Raw genomic sequence first — 20,703 nt, forward strand, 5'->3', positions numbered from 1 at the left:
CAGGACAGCTGACCCCAACTGGCCAAAGGGACATTCCATACCATGGGACGTCATGCTCAGTACATAAACTGGGGGAAAGCTGGCCGGGGGGGCCGCTGCTCGGGGCCTGGCTGGGCGTCGGTCGGCGGGTGGTGAGCAACTGCACTGTGCATCACTTGCTTTGTGTGTTCTTTTATTGTTATTGCTATTGTTATTATTATTACTATTTTATTTTATTTCAACTATTAAACTGTTTTTATCTCAACCCACGAGTTTTCTCACTATTACTCTTCCAATTCTCTCCCCCATCGCACCGGGGGGAGGCAGGGGGAGAGTGAGCGAGCGGCTGTGTGGTGCTCAGTTGCCAGCTGAGGTTAAACCACGACGCACATCTAGGCATACCTGACAAAACATTAACCAGCTCCTAATTAGTTGCCTCCTCTCCCTTCATTTAATGCTGAAATATAACATTATGATATCCAGCACCATCATTCATCTTCCACTTTTCTGAGCCTTTCAAATCTGCATTTTCAAACTAGCATTCTAGCTATCACGACCTTCCTTTTTGTAAATGGGAAATCTCAAATCAGCCCACCATCGCCTGACTCCAGGAGCTTGCAGGAAGAGCCGGGTCTGGAGACACACGATAGAGCCAGAGCACAGGCATGTGCCCAGCAGCCAGGAAGGACGTCTGGGTGTGGATCAAAAGCAGAGATCCAACGTTGCAATGAAGGACGCAAAGATTTGGAGTCAGGACCATGGGACTGTCCCGTTGTTTTTTTCCCACACCTGGTCAATCAGATTTTTGAGGAATCTGTGAAATTCAGCTAGTTGGGAAAAGCTCTTGAAAGTTTAGTATGGAAGGAAAACCAGTAGGTTTTCAGAGCCATATACCCCCCATCTATTTATGGATACGTATGTATGTGCTATGATTTATTATTCTATATTATTAGATTGAAGCTATCATAGCTAATCAGATTTTGGCAGCTGTTTGAGCAGCACGCAGGATGTCCTAGTGCAGAGCACATTCAAAGGCAATGTTAACATCAGTGCAAATCACATTGCTATGCTGTCTGAGTAAAGACTCCCAGAATAGGTACTTTAAACAGCACTTCCACAGTGGCTTTGTCTAATAAAAATCCTCTCTTGCATTTACTAGAGCCCTAAGCCTGTTGCCATTTTAAACCATGGGAACTTTGCTACTATTTGGAATGGGTGAAGGACTGGAGGTCGGAGCGGCTGTTGAGGATGTAAGCTGTCAATCTCCATGTATTCATAGCGCTTTTTCCACACAGCTGTGTGCATTGCCGCTCTCAGGCAAGTGAGCCTGAATTCAGAAAATGCCATACGGAGGGCGGCGAGCAGGCGTGCTCTGCGGACGAGATAAGTCTGGATACTTATTGTCTGTGGATGGAGTGTATTTTTAATAGCTGAAATCATGCACCTTGCATAGTTACAGGCTTTTTCTATACAAGCAATTCAGATTGTGGAGGACATTTACCAAAAGTGCATGTCTTCCCACTGCGTGCTGCAGAGCACCTCTAATGCTCATGAAAAGGGGGTGGTGCACCTCACTGCTCAGTCAAGGCTTGATAGCAGGTGTTGAATGAGAGCTGAGACTTTTTTATGGTGTTTGAAAATATTTCTACAGCAAGTCAGAAAAAAATGCTTCTGCATCAGAGGACTGAGTTCTGGGACAGCTTTACATTAGAAGCGGGGAGTTTCAGTAGTCAGGATGAGCTTTAAGATGAAGCTTGATAATTTAGTAATGGGATTATATAGCAGGGTCTTTTGGACTAGCGGGGAACTTGACCCAGCAAGCAAAAGGTCTCCTCTAGTCCCATGTCCTATCTCTCATGGGAGCTCCCTGATATCAGTTCGATCCTGTTTCTCCAAACCTTTCTCAAGGAGAGACTTCTGCTCTGCAATATCCAGCCTTTCCAGACTGCCACCTATATGAAAGAGTCATCACGGGACTGAGCTTGGCTTTCTGCTAACTGTGCTGAGCTGGAGGCTGAGCGCTTTGTACTCATTCCCAGGAAAATGCAGCTCGCTGGGCCTCTCCTGCTGCTAGTGCTGGTCTAAGAGGTCACAGTTCCTCATCCCACCTTTGCTCTTTGGTCCGGCCCCACATCAGCCCCTGAGCTGTACTGGCTGGTTCATTACATGACTGTTTGATAGTACAGATCAATGACTTGATAATAGATTAAAATGCTCTTGCCCTGCCTTGCCTTGCCTTCCCTTATACGCTTTGTAAAGCTTGCAGGAGTAGAAAGCCCCTAAGCTAACACTGCCACAGAGGACAAAAAACATGAGCAATTATACCCTTGGGCAGAGGAACCGAAAAGAAACTCTTAGAGCTACCAGCATGGTCATAAACTGGAGCTGCTGGCCAAGAAACACATCCCACTGCTGACAGCAAGACACAGCCTTACACCCCCCCACTCAATGACTTGTGAGACCTCCAAGGAAAACACAGATTACTTAAAAATGAACAAACATGTTAATTCTTCAGTCATTCTGCCCACAGCAACCATGCACAAATGTGAAGCAATGGTACAAACTCCTTGTGACAGGCCTTTGCAAGGAGGGACTGGAAGTTCAGGCTTCCCACCTTCCTGGAGCCAGTGTGATGGTACACATTTCACAAACCATACAGATTCAGCAGCACTGGTTAGTCCTGTCACCATGAATCACCTGCAACACATTTTCCTTTCTGCTGTTCGAAACTTTGATTCCCTTTCATTTCCTCCAAAAAACCCCACAATCTAAATGCCAGCATTTTTCTCAGCTCTAGACCTAATTTTCCAATATTTTAGTATTCTGCCTGTTGATGGACTTTTAGGTTAGAGATAAAGGCAACTTTTGTGGGCTTTTTTAAATTAAAAACTGCACTTATGTTGCATAATAGGGATTAAACTGGCCTTGCATGGTGGGCTTGAATTGGTGTTGTGCTCAACCAAGGTTCAGTTCTGTTCTCATTTTTTACATTGGCACTAGTCAGGCTTCTGCCAAAATCTGACTCTGTTCCTATTGAGAGTGTCCCCGGGCTGGGGAACCACGGTCACAGACACACACAGATGCTTTGGTGGAGGAGATGCAGCCGCCTCTGGGTTTCGACACAGCAGGACAAACCATACCTTGCTTTCCCCCTGCTTCACCGCCAACATCAGGTCATCCTTGATCTGTTTCTTGCAGTGCTCGCAGGCACAGTCGAAGTAATACTGCTTCTTCAGCTGCTTCCGCCGCTCCTCACTCACGTTGAGGAAATCCACGTAGGAAACAGTCAGCTCATCCCCTGGAGAAATCTTGCTCAGTGCCCGCAGCTCGATCCTGAGTGCAAAGGAGATGAGATGTGGACTTAGAGACGCAGCAGAAGCAAAGGTGCAGCCATAGAGCTGTCAGGGACAAATCCTGCAACGTGCCCCTGCCTTGCAGAGGTGAGCCCTTGCCCTAAGGTACCACTTTAGCTCTTCAGGGAGGCAATGCAGAGATGGGCAGCAGTCTGGTTAACTGAATACAGAGTAAAAACATGGTCCCACCAGTTTCTCCTGCCCCTCTGCAAGTCCCTGGCAGGGATACGTAAGGGTCTGAGCTATAAACAGATTACAGCCCCATTACTTTATCCAGATGGGGGCTGAACCTAGACATAAACTTTTATTACGCTGCAGGAGATCTCACTAGAAGAAAACCCTGAAATCAGAAATACCCACCAAGCCTTGCAAAATGCTGAGTTTGAACTTTGGGTCTTTTTTTAAGTACTGCTTTGCATGCTACCTGCACATCCCTGGCTAGACTCCCAGATCCTGAGCTGTGCTGCTTTCGGTATCATTTTCACTCTGAAAAGTTAAGACAAATTCCCTCTGGGTGCTGGGTAAGAGATCCCTCACCCTGTTCATGCATCTCTACGTAAAGGCTTAGAAAGAATTCTCTGGAAATAGTCTATTTTTTATATAGCCCATTTGATCTGATATTGCTAATATTAAACACAAAATCCACAGCAAATCCTTAATGACAGCCTTTTGGAAAGCCAGATCTTTGCACATGCCTTTCTCTCATGTCTTTCCCTGCAAAAGGTCTTAAATAACATGGATGCTCAAAACTATTCCCTTGCTGTTTCACTCTATAAGCTAAATCTCCCAGTTACTCCGGGCCATCTCTCAGTCACAGGGGCTGGACAATCACAACTGGCTGAAGAATTTGGCCAGAGTGGGAAAAACCTCCATCAAATACCAGTTGCAAGGTGGTGCTTCTGTATCCATCTACTCCCCCATCTACTAGTGACTCTACCTACGGTTAGAAATAATTCACTTGAGACCAGTGACCTTGGGATCTCTGCTCAGACCAGTCAGTTGGTTAAGTATATTTTTGCAGCTAGGCATACTTACGGGTTATCAAAATGAAGCCAGTCCCATGGTGTGAGCTCCCACCCTACCGTCGCACTACAGTGGGGTACATCAGTCCTGGGACTCCCTCACCGCGGGCAGCGTGTGCCTTGATCATCCTCCTTGCTGAGCTCAACGGCGTGTTTGATGTACACGCCTGCTACAAGACGGACCTGGGGGGGACCTGCTGGCTCCCACCTGAACACGAGGAGCTTTAGATGGGACCCAATGAAGGTCTCACCAAAGGCATAGGTAGCATAGAACCCAAAGGTCTCACCACGTGCATTAAAAGTAAGCCTTTTGGGGAAGACATGACTTTTTCTGACATGACTTTTTCTGTGTGATCATATATCTGCAAAGAGATTGTAATTCCCTTGTAATTGCCTTGTAATTTCCGTTACAAGCTCTCAGCACCAAGGGCATAGCTCTGAGCCTTTCAGCTGTGCTAAAGCTGCTGCGGAAACTACTCCCCAAGGCTGGTCTTTGACCTTCTCTGGGTGTTAGATCATATCAACAGCATATTTCACACAAAATTCATCACTAAACATGCCATCGTCACGAAGGGCAGCTATTAGTTATGTCACAACCACGGGAAAATGCCAGCCAGAGAAAGGTGCAACCCGCCACTCCAGGAGAAAGTGCATGAGAAAGAGCAATTCCCAACAGAAAGGTTTACACATATAAACATTCCTGTTCAGACTTAATAATGAGATCCTCATTAAAGTGAGTCATGCAACCAGAGAAGAAAAATCAAGCCTCTGACTTTTATGATGCCTCTGATAGCCTAAGCACCATAGGTGTATTTTAAGCAGCCATCCCTTGTGTGGAGGGGATTGATAGCGTTTGGGATAAGCCTGGAAACACATGGCATATTTTAAATGCTGTAGTTAAAGAGACACTGTCAGCTGAGAGAACCCCACCGAGGTTGTCCCGTGCTCTTTCCCCAGTGTCTGCCCCAAGCACCAAGAACCTTGAAAGACACACTCACAGGCACAGTGATTGCTCGATAGCTCAAAACTCAAATTGCCTCAAAATAGCACCTCTAATCAGAAGTGAAACTCATTTGCCCATTTTTATGGTCCTATCTATAATGCACCGAGTAAGGTCAATGGTGAAGAAGAGCACTTCGAAAGTATTTCATGTCTTATTTGAGGAAATTGCATGTTTGCTTGAAATTAAAGTTTAAAGACAACAGTGTCCCTTTAACAGGACTGACTATAATATACCAAGCACAGTGAGCTAAGCAGAGAACTTCTCTTTTTTTTGCATGCATTTTAGTGATTTCTTTAGTTTGGATCAGGTAACAGTGGCATCATTGAAAGGTAAAACATTAATCAGGAATTATGATAAAAAAGGATGAAACCTACATCTCACGGTATTGCTACTGTAGTCAACACATTCAACGGGCACTGTTTGTTGCAGAAGAAACGTGGACTATTTAGTATGTCAGTAATGCAATCATTTCTCATCTCCTAATACACAAGGTTTTATTTTGGGCTGTACAAGATTAGCGAGACCTTGTTCTGACTTTCATGCTCTTGCCGTAGTTAGGGGAGGAGAAATGAGAAGTGGAGAAGGGAAATACTGACAGGGAGAAAGCCAAGGGAGAGGGTGGGAAGGCAGGGAGGGAATTCGCTGTGGGGGAGACAGTCACACTATTACCACTATCGTTTTAATTTACTACAAAATGCAGAGTTAAGTGAGGTTTGGGTTTAGTGGGGCTTTACACGGGGGAGGAGTTCAGAAAACAGGGAAAGTGAAATTTTCTGCAAAGGGAGGGAGCCCCTCGGGGCTGTTTGCAGCTTTTCCGTTAAACACGGGGCATGAGGGGTACAGGGCAAGGGGAAGGACAATGCTTTCAAGACTGACCCACCTCATCTGTGTGTGGAACATTGATCTTACAGCCTCATGACTGAAAGACAAAACAAACATCTGCAGTTTACACAGGTACAAGTACAATGAAAAAAAAATGGGTACATGGTGTAGAGCATCGGGACATCGTCCTGACGGGGCACAAGGGGGTTCCCGGTGCCTGGCTCATGTCTCACTGCATGTAGAGCTTCACTTTTGCTATGTAGCTGCCATAACTGAATTGCCCATCGCTGGGCCACAGTGGATTTGGGGGAGAGCTGTCCAGGCACTATGATTTTAGGAGTGGTCTCAGCCAGGGGATGAGCAAAACCTGCTTCTGACATTTGGCGGGTGCAATAGGGTTAGTTATCCTGCACAGAAAAGTCTCCACTGTCATCAGTAGCCATGCTCTCTAAAACATAGCTTGAAATGGAAATCAGACTAGGATATCAGCAACAAGGACTGTGCTCTGTGTGATGAGTTTAGTGGGTCCTCAAGTCCAGTATTGTGCCCTGAGCGCTGATAGAGAGCTCAGTTCCCACAACAGGGGCTCATCACCAGGTTTCTGCAGAAAGACAAGAAACCTTCATAATTTACTTGGCCAATTGTACAACATAACCAGATGGTCAAGGTTTAAAGTCAGTAACAGGATACACGTGGGAACTTCGACAAGCTGCCAGGCAAACAAAATGCCATTCCTCTACTTACCACCCAGAAACTCAGACTTCAGTGTTGCTGTCACTGCTAGTGACACTCCACTTCCCAGGCTGGTTGGAGAGGCTCTCCATCATCCTACTGTGGATCTGATCCAGGGCCAACTGGATATCAGAGCACAGACTCCAATCTGACTTTGGATCAGACCCTATTTCCCACCAAGGTAACCATCCTAATGCAGTTTCGTTTTCTCTTTGCTCGTTTACCAGCTGCTTGATAAACGCTAGTATAGTTTTATCAGGTAAAACCAGCAGCGAGAACTGGAGTGCACAAGCAATGTGTTAGTTAAAGAAGGGAAGGCTGGGGGGGTAACTTCTAGCACTAAAGTTTAATGAACATGGAAATTTATAAAATCTTAAGACTGAGCAGAAAATTTGGATGAAATACTGCAGCTGTGCAGTTTTTGGCAAGCAATTTCCCACAGTTAATGTCTTGCACACGATGCAACTTGCCGGATCGGCAGCAGTTTATACCTGTTCTGGCCTGGGAGAAGGCTGGGAAGAGCAGAGCACCCCTCCTGCGGGCTGCCCCGAGCACCAAGAGCCGCAGCCTCCACTCCCGGCTCTGCTGAAACGTCCCTGCATTTCCCACGTCATCTCTTTCCATCTCACACGTCCCGCGGAAGTTTTCTTACAGCACTTGGGTGGGAACGGGGAATGCACAGCAGCTTAGGGCATCCTGCGCTTGCACGTGACTTGGTTTGCAGATAACAGTCACAATTATAATTAAAATCCCACTGTTAAAGAGTTAATCAGAGATTAATAGAGATGGTACACTCTCACAAAGATGAGGGTTGTGTTAGGAATGGTTATAAACACATCAGCAGATAGTGATACACAGCTGATTGCAAGCTTTGGTTATGAGAAACTCTTGGACTGTGGACTCGGTATAATCTTTAATAATTTATTAACCATAATTGTTCCTTAACTATTTGTAAATAAAGCCTCAATATAAGGGGTGATCTAGGCAGGTACTTAGTACTTCATCTGCCTATTTTGAGCCTGGTTTCAAAACTTACAGAAACCAGGGAAGAATTCTTTGCTGGTTCACTGGATTTGGGGTCAAACCTTGTGTATTTGTTTAGTGCATCAGACAATATTTTTTGAAATAACAATAATGAGAGAGAAAACAGCTCCTCTTTAGAAAGAAAATCCTGATTTTTTTGTTTCTGAGCTAGAGAAGGAAACGAGAATGAATAGATTTTCTGGGGCAGGGATCTGACACTGTGGGGTTGTCAGAGTCTGCTGAGTTGCCCGTTAGGATGCATCCCCGCTGCGCCCGAGGAAAGAAATATCCACTCACTTGCCGTTGTTGAAGATGACGGTACAGTTGGGCCAGCAGTCATGGTTGGCCTGGCAGAGGTTGGGGAAGATTCCCACACCAACAGCTTGCAGTCCTCTTTGGTCACTGAGGGTAAAGCCGTTGCAGCTGATCTAGTCCCAAAACATAGGCAGGAAGAAACATTAAGGGAGGAAAAGCTGAATTCAGCTACAATCAGGTTTTCTCAGTTCCCGCTGAGAGGTATATCTCCAGCATCCCATCTCCAAACTTTAAGGAGAAAGGAGAAGTGCCTACAAGATTATTGCAGAAAGTAATTGCAGAGACAACATCTTTAGTTGGGATAAAACATCAGAAGAGAAGTGATGCAGGGCTCATGCAGATGGACCAACTCAGAGCAAAGCTGAGTAAATGCTGCAGAGTATTTGCTGTTAATATTCATTTGGGATGTCTAAGATAAATTTGGTTTGGCCATGCATTGGCTTCCTTATATTCACTTCCTGCAAATAATTCAGAAAAAGGTCACAGGAAAATGAATTTAAGGCAATTCAAGCAGAGCCTAGACAGAAAGCAAAGTTCACGCTTATTAAAACAGGTATCAGTTAGAAATTAACCTTGAGAGCTGCATTCAACCTGGTCACGTTTGCAGGGAGAGGCCCAGAGATCTTATAAAAACCAATTACTACTGTTTGTTATGAGTCCCAAACAATTTTCAGAATTACTACTTCTGGGTGACATATATGCCAAGAATAAATTATTATACTTTTTTATGTGGTACATTATTATCACATATGAATGGAGCAGTTTTTAGTTGCAAACATAAACAAAGGAAATATTTGCAAGAAGAAAATGCAATAGGATATACCAAAGGAAATAATTAACTTGGCTGCTAATTATTTTACTCTGTTAATAGTTTTACTTCATTTCTTAACTGATTCTGTACTTTATCTGTACTTCCTTACTTCTGCATGGGCAAGTTATGTTGGCCACTAGTACATAGGTCTCCCTGCGCCCAGTGGACTGGATTTTCTTTGCAGGGTGGGTACGAAAGGATGCTGTGTGTCCTCCCTGTGCTAGGGCTGGCAAAGCCAACTTCTCCGCCACGCCAGCCATCAGCAGAGGTGCGAGCAGAGCGTGCGTCTCAGCTCAGCTCACCCTGGCCCCTCAGGCAGTGCTGCTAGCTGAGGGGTTAGTGCAGCCCCGGGATACAACAACTTGTACCAGGGCTGGGGGCAGAGCGGCTCAGCCTGAACTGGCTTCTGGGAATTTCCCTCTCTGCTACACTGAGAAAAAAAATTTGTAGTTAACAAGTTAGTAATGGATATTATTAAATGTATTTAGCGTATTTTACCTATTTTTATTACATATATTAAAAAATCTATATTTATAATATACATGTAAAAATCTAATGCACACAATCTATAATAGACATTAATGTATATACTAAAACAGATCTGCTATATTCAAATACATTCTAAGTATATTTACTAAAAATATATTTAAATAGATTTTCTCAGCTCTCCCAGGTGCAGAGATGCCCAGTGGGACTTGTGATGACAATGCAGCACCTACGGTTGAGCGAGCCACTTGCCTGCATGGTCAGACAGATAAAAGGTTTCAGACCTTGCCCCTGCTGTGCCTCAGTGCCTTCCCAGTGCCGGTGCAGAAGCGATGCAGATGGGGAATGCAGCAGTATTCAAACCGCCTGCAGCAAATGTCGGCCTCGACTATCCCAACCGCTATGGCCTCTTAAGGGCAAAAGAGGGATGAACTTGGGCATTCTCAACTCAGGCCAGTTGGAGACTTTCTCTGGGGAGCTGGCATTAAAAGCAGCCCTCCGTTTGCTCTCCCACCCCACCGACGTACCACTCCGAATATGTGGGAGATGTACTGCATGCCGAACTGCTGGCTCTGGGGTGGCCAAAACTCGAGGAAGCTCTCCACATCAGCACGGAGCTCCTTCTTCTCCTCCTCACCAAAGTTGTCCACATGGTTCTGCAGGTCATCGATGGAGACCAGGCAGCCCTCTGCCAGCCCGCTGCCTTCCCTCTCTATCTTCCACATGATGCGGGCAGCCAGCCTGGCCAGGAGAGAGCCCCAGGCATTAGCACCACCAGCCAGCGCAAGGATAAGGACCAAAGGGCCATCGAAATTCATGTCATGGGTGGGAAATTGTGTGCGGACAGACCGAGACAGGCTCAGCATCGGATGGCTGATGGCTGGTCACCATCCATGGGCTTTTGAAGGAAAGGGACACAGATGCAGGGTTTTGCCCCGGCATCTATGTTCTCATCTGGAGAAGTGCTACAGACCCCCAGGTCCCCAGTCCTTCACAACAGCTCTCATCTCCTTGGGGATTCCTCTAATTTTCTTATAACGGAGCCGGGATGTGAATCCAAATCAATGTATCCTGTAGACAAATTGGGAAGAGCCCATCTCCTCTTCCACTTTTCCACCTACTCCTCACTTTCCCACACACCTCCTAAACCACCCTGGGCAGGTTTGCCTCACCATGTTCAGCTGCAGTAGAGTTTTTGGGGCCCGGCACCAAAAACCAAAGCAGGAGCACAACCCCCTCACATCCCAGATGCTCCTCCAGGTCCCGATCCCATCAGCTCAGAGATGCTCCTGGCCTTTCCCAAACTGTCTCCCACTTCCACCCTGTCCAAATCAGGCCACCCAGCTCTTCCTTGCCACCCTCTGGAGGGATGCCCTGTCCTCTCCCACCATCCCCAGGCTGCCGGCTCAGCCCCTGGGGGCCAGCTCTCACCTGATGTTTTCGGTGGGTGCCTTGCCGTGCTTCTTGATGGCGGAGCACTCATTTTTGTGGTTCAGCCACGCCGCTCTCTGGCAGGTCCGGTCGCAGTAGTAGGCGAACTTGCACTGGCCGCAGCGGTGGAGCCTCTCCTGTCGTTTGAAGCAGGTGTGACAGATGACGTGCGTCAGGCTGGAAGGACAGAAGGACTCGTTGGCTCGTACCTCAGTGAAGGGCCAGCTCCACCCAGTGAGGGTCCTGCCAGCTTTGCATCCCTGGGTTCCCCATACCCACTAAGGATGGACCCTCCAAGATTTTTTGGGAGGACGGAGAAACCTCCCACCCAGCTTAAATCCTTGTGCGCTTGCCCAGTGCTGTTGCTTTTCTCTTTGGCTACGCCAAAGAGACAAATATTTTGTTTAAAGGAGGACAGCAATAAAGCATTCGCCAGCTCTCAGCCCTTTTGTCTGCAGCTCATCTACTCCTCCTCAGCACTGCCGCTTTTAATAGGATTTTCAGTCTGGTTTTGTTTTCTGTCTGGCCCGTGCTGAAGCACCAGCCACCCATTTGCTGAACAGAAATCAGATGCCTAACGAGTCTGTGGCTCAGGCGAGCACAAAGAAGAACGTGAAGGCAAAGAGCCAGCCTGAGAGTTTCACCTGCCTGCAAAGCCTCTGAATTTGGCTGAAGTGACCCCCCCGAGCACTAAGGCTTTCCTGGGCCTCACATGGACCAGGTCACAAAACGGAGCAGTGGCCACCACCATGCCTGAGACTTAGGAAAACATTGGTCGAGAGGGACCAACTGGGAGCATGGCTGTGAGCCATCCTAACTGCTCTCCTAAGCTTTCCTTAGGCACAGGCACGCTGTGGGGATAAAAATATACATCAGAAATGCTCTGCCAGTGAGCAGACCAGAGGTGTAGCACAATGAAGAAGAGTGATAGATAGAAGTAGTTGCATAGGGAAACCCCTTGTTTGTGCTGCTTGAAACCAAGATATGTTTCCACGGATTAAAAAGCAGCTTTGCTTGTCACTTCTTTTTGTCACTGGGCCAAAGGTGTAGCTGTACTGGAGGCATTGCACTGGGCAATTGTGGCATTGTGTTGGAAATGACACAAGGAAGCCAAGAGAACAGCCTTCTTCAAGGTAGATCTCATCACAAAGTGTTTTATGTCTTCTCCTCCTTCCTTCGGTTGTGGCACGTCTCCTGGCTGTCCACCATCAAGAGAGAGCAGCACAGAGCCCCAGTCCAGGTGGGTTTGGGGCTCTCCTGGTCCCAGTGACTCCAGACAGAGGCTTAGCGTGGATTAGTGAAGGTTTGAGGGACCAGGGCAGGCTCCCAGCCACTCAGCAGATCCCCAGGCATGGCTGCCAAGGGACAAGTGGATTTTCAGCTGCCCAGGGACAGACAAGAAACACCAAACAGCTGAAGACAAAGGAAAGATGAACTCTCAAGAGCTCGCAGGAGCACTGGCTGGGGCAGGACACGGGGTGGGCTGGCTGTAATGCCAAGCTTAGGGAGCAGTACTTGCATTTATGACCACCATAAGATTTTATTAATAAACCCAGGGGAACTTTCATCTTCACAAGGCTGGTATGTTGCTGAGCTAAGAACATCAATGATTTAGTGCTGGTCAGTGGCCCAGAATATGCCACCCATGGGAGTCTCGTTAAACATTAAAGATAATGAGCACAGTGCCTGATGTGAGGATGTGCTCTGCTCCCAGGGCATGAAGTCCTCCCTGCTTAGTCCAGCATCAGCTTTAGCGCTGTGCTCTTCAGGCCACTTAAAGCCTTCCTGCAGATGGTCTAGCGACGCAGATTTCTCCTCCAAATCCAAAAGCCTGACGTGTCTTTCTCTGGTGCCAGCAGTGGTAAGTGCTGCTCACTGGCTATTCCTGCTCCTGGCTCTGCAGTTTAACTAGCTGAGAGGTTAGTGTGAGTTAGACGGTCATGGGATAACTGGGAAACACCTTTCAAAAGGAGCAGGTTGCTTCTTTGCGGGGTTCAAAACAGGATTTCCAAGAAGCACCCTACAATTTTATGTAGGTAACTATAACCAAGGCCGGGGGAGGAATGTATCAGAGGATACTGATGAAGAAGTCTAACCTGATATCCTCCCTCCGAGGGTGTCCAGGGTCCCGGACCAAGAGGAAACCTCCCCCATGTGCCCTTTTCACATGTCCAGCTGCTTGCTCCTTCATTGGGAAGGAGGGGGAGACACTTTGGTCTCCTGCCCAAACAACTTTTCCCTTGCTGCTAGAGAAGGCTTTTCCCTGCCTGACTCGGTGTCCCCAGCTGTCTGCTTCTTCAGGCAACTGCTCGCTTTATCTCTGCCTCCAGCCAGGCTCGACAGTAGGGGAGAATTTAAATTCCCATCACTTAGACACCGCCAGCCCCAGGAGGGAGGTTCTCCTGATTGCAAAAAGCTCACTGACTACAGAGGCTTCATTACCAAGGGAACATTATCATCATCCACAGCCCATAGTGGGGAAACTGAGGCACAAGGAAATAAAAAATTTATTGATGCTCACATGAGGAGGCTATGCCACAGGCGGGAATCAGACCCACAGCCTCAGAGTCCCCAGCCAGGGACTCCCCCCAGACTGTCCTGCCTCTCCACTATACAGATATATATAAACATATGTATGCATATTTACATCTATTACAGTACACTTAAAATGCACCTTCATTCCTCTGGCACTATTGCATGAGCTGCTGACACAATCCATCCTGCGTCTTGGCTCTTGCAGGATGAAAAGGGCCATTGATTTAAAGCAGAGGGCCATTGATTTAAAGCAGGACGACCTGCAGCAGACAAAACCACGTGCAAAAATGAGGTTTGGAAAATGACAGTGAGCAGTGCCGGTGCACAGCAAGGAGCCCAATGCAAGGTAAGCACCCAGGATGGGGCAGGGGGGAGCATGTGTCCGGGAATGGGGATGCAGCCAACTCCATTAAGTCAAATGAAAGAGCTGGGAGCTGGTGAGAAATGCGAGGCTGTCCTCTGTCAGCTGTCAAGTCAGAGGGGCAGAGAGGTGCAAGAGAGATTACACTCCTTGTAAGGCAAAGGAGAGCCAGAGAGCTGATAAAACCCATGTGGTTACGTCGTGCCAGGAAGCACAGGGAGATCTCATGCAGGGAATGGGGCTCCCTCCTGCCGCCTGTGTGCTTTGAGGGCAGTCAGAAAGCAAAAAGGCAATTAAAGAAGTTTCCCTGTAAAGAGGAGTGACAAGTTGGAGGGGAATATGGTGCAGCAAAACCCAGGTCCTCAAACAGAGGCTTGTCTCCCTCCAGCTCTCTCTCTGAGAACAGAAAAATACTGAAATGTTGGCTTTGCATTTTGCTGATTATTGCATAAGGTGTCCAGAGTTTCCAAAGCAAACCCAACTGGTGGAACCTACCACCAGCCCTGGAAAGTTCTCGTTTCTAAGGAGATGCAGAAATGCACAAAAAAAAAGTTATATGAGACTTCCTGAGGAGGTGAAGGAACGGTTCATGTGGTATTGAAACTGCAGACACAATTACTCATAGGTAATCTGACTGGCAGGTATAAGAAATACCACATCTCTCACAAAACCCTCGCGGGATCCTCTGTGCTCAGAAATGGTTTAAAAAAAGACTGGATTTATTGATAATGTGCATTACCAGGACTCCAGAGGCCTGGGTTCAATTCTTGGCGCAGTAAAAATATCAGGAGACACAGGTATTTGAGATCTATTGCCTAAATCTTCAACAAACATTGCTCGAGCACTGCCCGACCCTGCAAGCACCTAAATCCCCCAGGTGCCCCTAGGCAGTCGTGCAAACTCCTGCTGTCTCAGAGGAGCTCAGAGCCGGACGCCCCGAAAGGGGATGGCAAAATGGGGCTCTCCCTTGGCCCCAGGGCTGGACCTTTATGACAGGCTCTGATACCATCTGTCTTGGAGGTAGACAACACCAAGGACACCAAAGGCTTGCAGTGATCCACAGTCTCCACTGTCATCCCCTCTGCAATGGTTAAGGTCCCCCAAGGACAGGGGGAGCAGCCTGAGGTTAAACCCAAGTCTCTCAGCCTGTGGAAATCGTTGATCTATAAAGCCTTCTCTGTCTGGCCTAGAAAGTGTTTATCACAACCCGAAATGGCTCCAGGTGGCCTGGATGGAGCTTCCTCTCCCTGTAGAGAGAGCAGTCCATGCCCGCATGGTCAGGATGCTGCATGGCCAGGCAGCACTGAAGGTTTCTGGGGAGACGTATGGCACCTATCCAGGAGCCTGGTGGTTTGAACCCTTAGAGGGTTCACCCTTACTCGGTGCTCTGCTCCTTGCTTTAACACAGGGACAATACAACTGCTTTCTGCTGCGTCTATGTACAACATGGCCTCTGGGGTGATCTCTGGCCATTCATTCACTGCCATCTTCCACACATAGTGAGAACTTCTTTTTTTCACCCTGCCCAAAAGCAGGATCTTCATTAGCACAGCGATTTCTCCAGCCCATCCAAGCCTTGCCAGGTCAGGGATTTAGGACTGACTTAGAGGGCAGGTGCCACTGACTGACTCATTAAATGACTTTCTGGGGAGCCTCAGGTTTCCTTGGCCTCTCATCCAAGCATCAGCCGAGCTGAACTCTCAGGGGTTCATGTTACGTAGATGAGATGCACAACTACTACTAATCCTGGACGTAGCTACAGTCACAAAAGCAATGATTCAATGTGCCAGCCAACAAATGCAAGAGGTGACAGAGCACTGTCAACTAAACCATGGCTCCCGCAAGTACAGCTCTCAGTGAAAGCAGAAGAAACAAATAGCTCTTGTGACTGCTTGGATTGGATTCAGACGGATTAAGATCTGTTGGACCTGCCAGGACAGAGAGCTGAGCATTGCCACAGGAAATATATTAACCTCATCTCCGAGACATGCACAACCCAAACATCTGCCACCCATTTCCCATGCAGCACCCACAGCATCTCATTCACTAATCTGGAAAAGCAGGGTGAGATGGCTGTAGTGCAAAGGAATAAAAGGAGGATTTCATTGAATAGCTAATGGACATGGTGAGAAGCTCACAAACTATTTAACCTGAGTTTATTCTATTCTGTACATCATAGACGACACACACAGATGACCTAACTTACACCTAAGTCCACCTGCTTCATATTTATTATTGGCTGGCTAGACATCTCTCTCCTCAACGTCTTACAGAGGACAGCGTAAGAATAGCCTGAGGTGTAGGCAAAGTCCACTTGGCTTTCAAAGCAGAGGCTGTAACTCTTCATTAAACACAACAGCCTAAGGAAATGCACCTACTGTTTCAGCAGTGAAAGGAAAAGGGAGGTATTCAATAGCTGGCTTCTACTGAGGATACCTATAATGGTGAATTATTAGCACAAGAATAGTTTTGCTCCTTTAAAAAAGGGGGTTGGAACTTAGTACTTTTGTCTTTAAAATGTCAGGGATGACACATCCTAATTTGTCTGATTTGAGTGGAGGATTTATTTTAGACTAATTTTAGACTATTTTACTTTTAGTCTTTCATTTCAAGCTTTCTCAGCCTCTTTTTAAAGAGGTGTGGGTGTGGCTTCCTTTAAAAAACTAGGTTTTCTCCCAGGTTTTATTTAAGCTTTTGAACAAATAAGATAATAGTAAAAAATCAAACACCAGAAAATTTCAAACAATGTGAATATGATCACATTAGCTCTCAGTTTTTATTGGTATCAACTCAAAGAATTTGCTTCCATAATCTTTTCAGAGTCATACTGTTATGGAAAATTTTGTATTTCTTATATCCCTAGGTCATCCCAGCCACAATAATGGAGCTCCCCACATTTGCTTTGGAAAATGTTTTGGGCCTGCTTCATGCATCAAAAAGGAGTGCAAAAATTGCATGATCTCAGGTTTTTAGCAATTTGCAGATCAGTCATCAAGCAGATCTTCAGGTGATCTTGGCTTTCTACCACATGATACTGTTTGCCTTTACTGTCTCTCAAACCCCACTGGTTAAAGAGCAAACCTCCTCTTGATGAAGGTTGACAGAGATATATCAGGCATCCCCATGCCTGTATGAAATGTAAACTCTCACAGGCTCGAGAGCCAAATGACACGCCAGAGGAGAAGGTCACATACTGTACATTGAGCCCAGGCAATGGGAATGCCATCGTCCTGAAAGTGGCAGTGAGGAAAGGAGACCTGGGATCTTCAAAGAGAAAGTGAAGAGGGAAGGAAGGATTAAACACCAGCACGTAAGCAGAGCACTAGAGAAAGCTTCAGTGAGAAGTAATGTTAATGGGGAATGCACAGGGGCTTTGCAAATCGTAAAATGACCCCAACAAAGGCAAAGAATCCCTTGAGAAGATATATTTCCAACCTTCTGCATCTATTTTAGGGAAAAGTGGGCTTGACACTGGTGTTTTCTGAGTGCTATTTCAGCTGATAACAGCAAGGCTGATTCAAACACAGATCAGAGAGTGTGCCTGCACTTTACCCAAACAGCAAAATACTGGAGATTACACTGAGATCTGCACCCCCTTTCAATCAGTATTCACTGTCTCTCTAAACAGCCTGCTCTAGTTCAGGTAGACGGGCTTGATGCAGGAGTCAATTCCAGGCAACCACTGTGTTAAGCAAAAGGTTATAGAATCATAGAATCATAGAATGGTTTGGGCTGGAAGGGACATTTAAAGGTCATCTAGTCCAACCCCCCTACAAGGAACAGGGTTAGCCTTGTGAGTCATACCCTGGCCTTAAAATCTAAGAAACTATGAGCTGGCTGATGTCTATAGGAACTTTCTTTAGCTTCACCTTGAGTTTTATGTACTTCTGGACTAAAAGTCTCTGGCACCGGGTAAGAAACTGCTGCTCAGGTGATCATCACTGGGTTGAAGAGTACAAGCCCTCACCAGCCTTAATGACTTCAGGGACCTTCAGGGTCCCTGTGACCTTCAGGGGCTTCCAGGGTGGGATGCAGTCTGCAGATTTAGACACCTAGATGTGCTCATCTGTACTCCCAGTGTCTAAGTAGAGATCCCATCAAAACACTCAGTGGGGTGTGGAAAGCCATTCAGCTCAAAGGTAGGTGTCTGTGTTTGGTGCACATTATAGAGCTCCATTGACTGTAACGGGGACTTAGGGCTGGATTCACTTGCCTGGACATAGGAGCCTAGTGTTATTTTAGGCTCTGCAGGGACACCCATCTGGTCTGAGAGGCGGCCTGATTCTCATAAATCCTGTTTTGCACCTGTGAGCCCTAAAAGGACGTCTCAGACACCCTGGGGCATCTCAAATGACACTAAACACCTATGGCAACCGAAACCTGCCCTTAGCTCTATGCACACGCTTATAACAGACTTTAGTTTTGGGTGTCTTAATTTGCAAGCTGAATCCCAAAGCATATTGCTGGACAAGCCATCACATCGCTCTGCAGGTTGGTCCAGTTAAACTGGTGGGTCTTACTTGCTCAGAGTATGATGGCTGGTTATAGCGTTTTGTCAAAGAAAACGCATCTCCTTTTCCTAGCAAAATAAAGTTCTCAGCACCTCCTCAAGCTCAGACTCCTACTGAAAGACAGACATTCATACAGTGCAGGTGGGTGACAGCCTAAGGTCAAAATTGCTTCTGCAATTCCTCACATCAATATATAGAGTAGGGTCTTTGCACCATTTAAGCCCAAAGGGTCCCCACACTTTCTGCTGTGAGCACCTAACACCGGGTGCCAAAATTAGCTGTTCAGGCTCCCTAGATCCCTGTACAGTCGGGGCAAAGAGGTTTGTTCTGCCGATAGTCTCTCAGAGTATGAAAGGTAGGTTTCTGCTATGCAACAGCCCTATGGAGGGGTTTCTCACTTAGACACCTGAAGTTAAACACCTATAGCAGGTCATGCAAATTTTTCATTTCATAATTATGTTCTTCACCAGGTCAAAGGACGATCAGCTTGTATGGGGCTCCCCCATTTCTGAACAGTAACACCTCTCATCTCTTGACAGCTTTGTGCCCAGGCACGAACACAAGCTGCTTTCCATCCTGTAGTATGGCCACACCAAGAAAACACTGTTGTATCTCTGAAGAGCTGCTCCTACTAATCTGAAAAAAGAGACCTTCGCTTTGCCTGCTGTGTTGCCACATCACATGCAGTCACGCAGAAGATCGCAGTGTGGCCACTGCAGTGTGATTGCCATCCATATGCATCACACACAGATTGCTTGATTTCAACAGCAAAATCAGGGGCAGGATTTCAGGGGCTCAGCATCCACACTGGGACCAGACTTCACAAAGGTATGAGCTCTTCAAAGGGCTGCAAAATACAGACCAACTCTACACTTCAGTGCTTCTATGGTGGCCTTTATACACAAAGAAAGCTGAGCTCTGTGGAAAATCTGGTCACATATTTGGTAGGACCCGAGCTGAAAAATTAAATCCACCAATCACTCATATTTGAATCCCCTTTCCATAGTACACATACACACTGCTTTCAGCAAGAGACAAAGACGCTGAATGGAATTAGGGTGAGGGACTCTGGACTTTGGGTTTCCCAATGCAGGGTGAGACCCTTTTTAACAGTGTAGACTCAACACCAGTTTTAGGACCTATAAATGCTTGTTTGTGGGCATGGAAAAACACATGCCTCTTCATTGGACTCTTCATCCATGCAGAGGCAACAGCAGTTCTTTCAGGGCAAAACCAGCCACCATGACCTAGTGTGGATTTATTCTTGCAGATCCTACAAGGATCCAGGCTACCCTTCTACAGCAACCAATTCACTGGGGGTTTATGCAATCGAATACCCTGGGGCAGCAGGAGAAGGTACCTTCAAAACCAAAGCCCTGTATGCATGTGAAAAACATCAGAGCAGTTTTCACAAGCAAAATGCATGTTTCCATTGTATCTCAGGCACAGGGTTTTCCCTGCTGAGCCCTAACCAGCAAGCATTTAGTTGGCACCTCCTGCTTCGGAGATTTTGGGATGGGAGGGTAAGAGTCCATTATTATTGCCCAGCAGCCTGAAGAAGCAGCAGAGAGATAAGAATGACTGAAGCCATCCCCATTCCCTGCAGCTGCAGAGAAGGGATGTGTTTACCTTACCCCCTTGCTGCTTAGTGTCTGGATCTGCCCTCTGGGAGCTAAACAAACACAGGCTGGGGAGGGAGGGAAGCACATCTCTCCCCATCCGAGGTTTTCTGTTGGAAACCTAAGCCTAAGACACAGTCTGCAGTCCAAGACCCGATGTGGTGATAGTTTCTCCCCTTATCTCACATTACACAAGTGACATTTGAAAATGCAGTGAAGTTGTAGCTCTTCAAAATGGGCAGCTCTACTCTATGCATGATGCTCGCGACATTTCACATAGAAGAAAAAAAATTCTCAACCAGCAATTAAAAGGCAAAATGTTTTCAATGGTTAAAGGATAATTAGTATTTTTAATACAGCATATGGGAGAAATCATTGTCCATAGGCACTTCCGAAGCAAACAGTATCACAACAGGATTCCAGCTAGTGACACAAGTGAAACTAAAGTACAAGAGCTAGAAGGACACGTCAAGGAGAGGTGGTTTTGTCACTAACTACTGTAACTGAACTCAGGGTTAAGAATTCAAGAACTTAACGTTTTAAAATAAAAAGTGACATTTTTAATGTGAGCTCTTGCAATGACATGTTCAAATACAAACTAAAAAGTGTCATTGCTGCTATTGTAAAGATTCATTATCATGTTCACCCACTGACTATAAGGGCAAGGAAAAAGTGAATGAAAGACACAAAAAAAATTATT

At 46.5% G+C, this 20,703-nt stretch overlaps 1 protein-coding gene across 2 annotated transcripts in view; it reads right to left on the minus strand.

The window, feature by feature from the left end:
* SMYD1 (SET and MYND domain containing 1) overlaps nt 1-20,703 on the minus strand; it is a 28,123-nt gene that overhangs the window by 5,751 nt on the left and 1,669 nt on the right. The window contains exons 2-6 of one of the 2 annotated variants that reach the window (XM_076335704.1): nt 10,978-11,154; nt 10,074-10,287; nt 8,232-8,362; nt 6,238-6,276; nt 3,120-3,312 (exon numbers count right to left, since the gene is read on the minus strand). In XM_076335704.1, coding sequence (XP_076191819.1) covers nt 3,120-3,312; nt 6,238-6,276; nt 8,232-8,362; nt 10,074-10,287; nt 10,978-11,154 — 754 coding nt within the window. The remainder of the gene's footprint in view (nt 1-3,119; nt 3,313-6,237; nt 6,277-8,231; nt 8,363-10,073; nt 10,288-10,977; nt 11,155-20,703) is intronic. The other variant, XM_076335705.1, reaches the window with a different exon arrangement.

This window comes from Aptenodytes patagonicus, chromosome 4, assembly GCF_965638725.1.
Source record: "Aptenodytes patagonicus chromosome 4, bAptPat1.pri.cur, whole genome shotgun sequence".
NCBI lineage: Eukaryota > Metazoa > Chordata > Aves > Sphenisciformes > Spheniscidae > Aptenodytes > Aptenodytes patagonicus.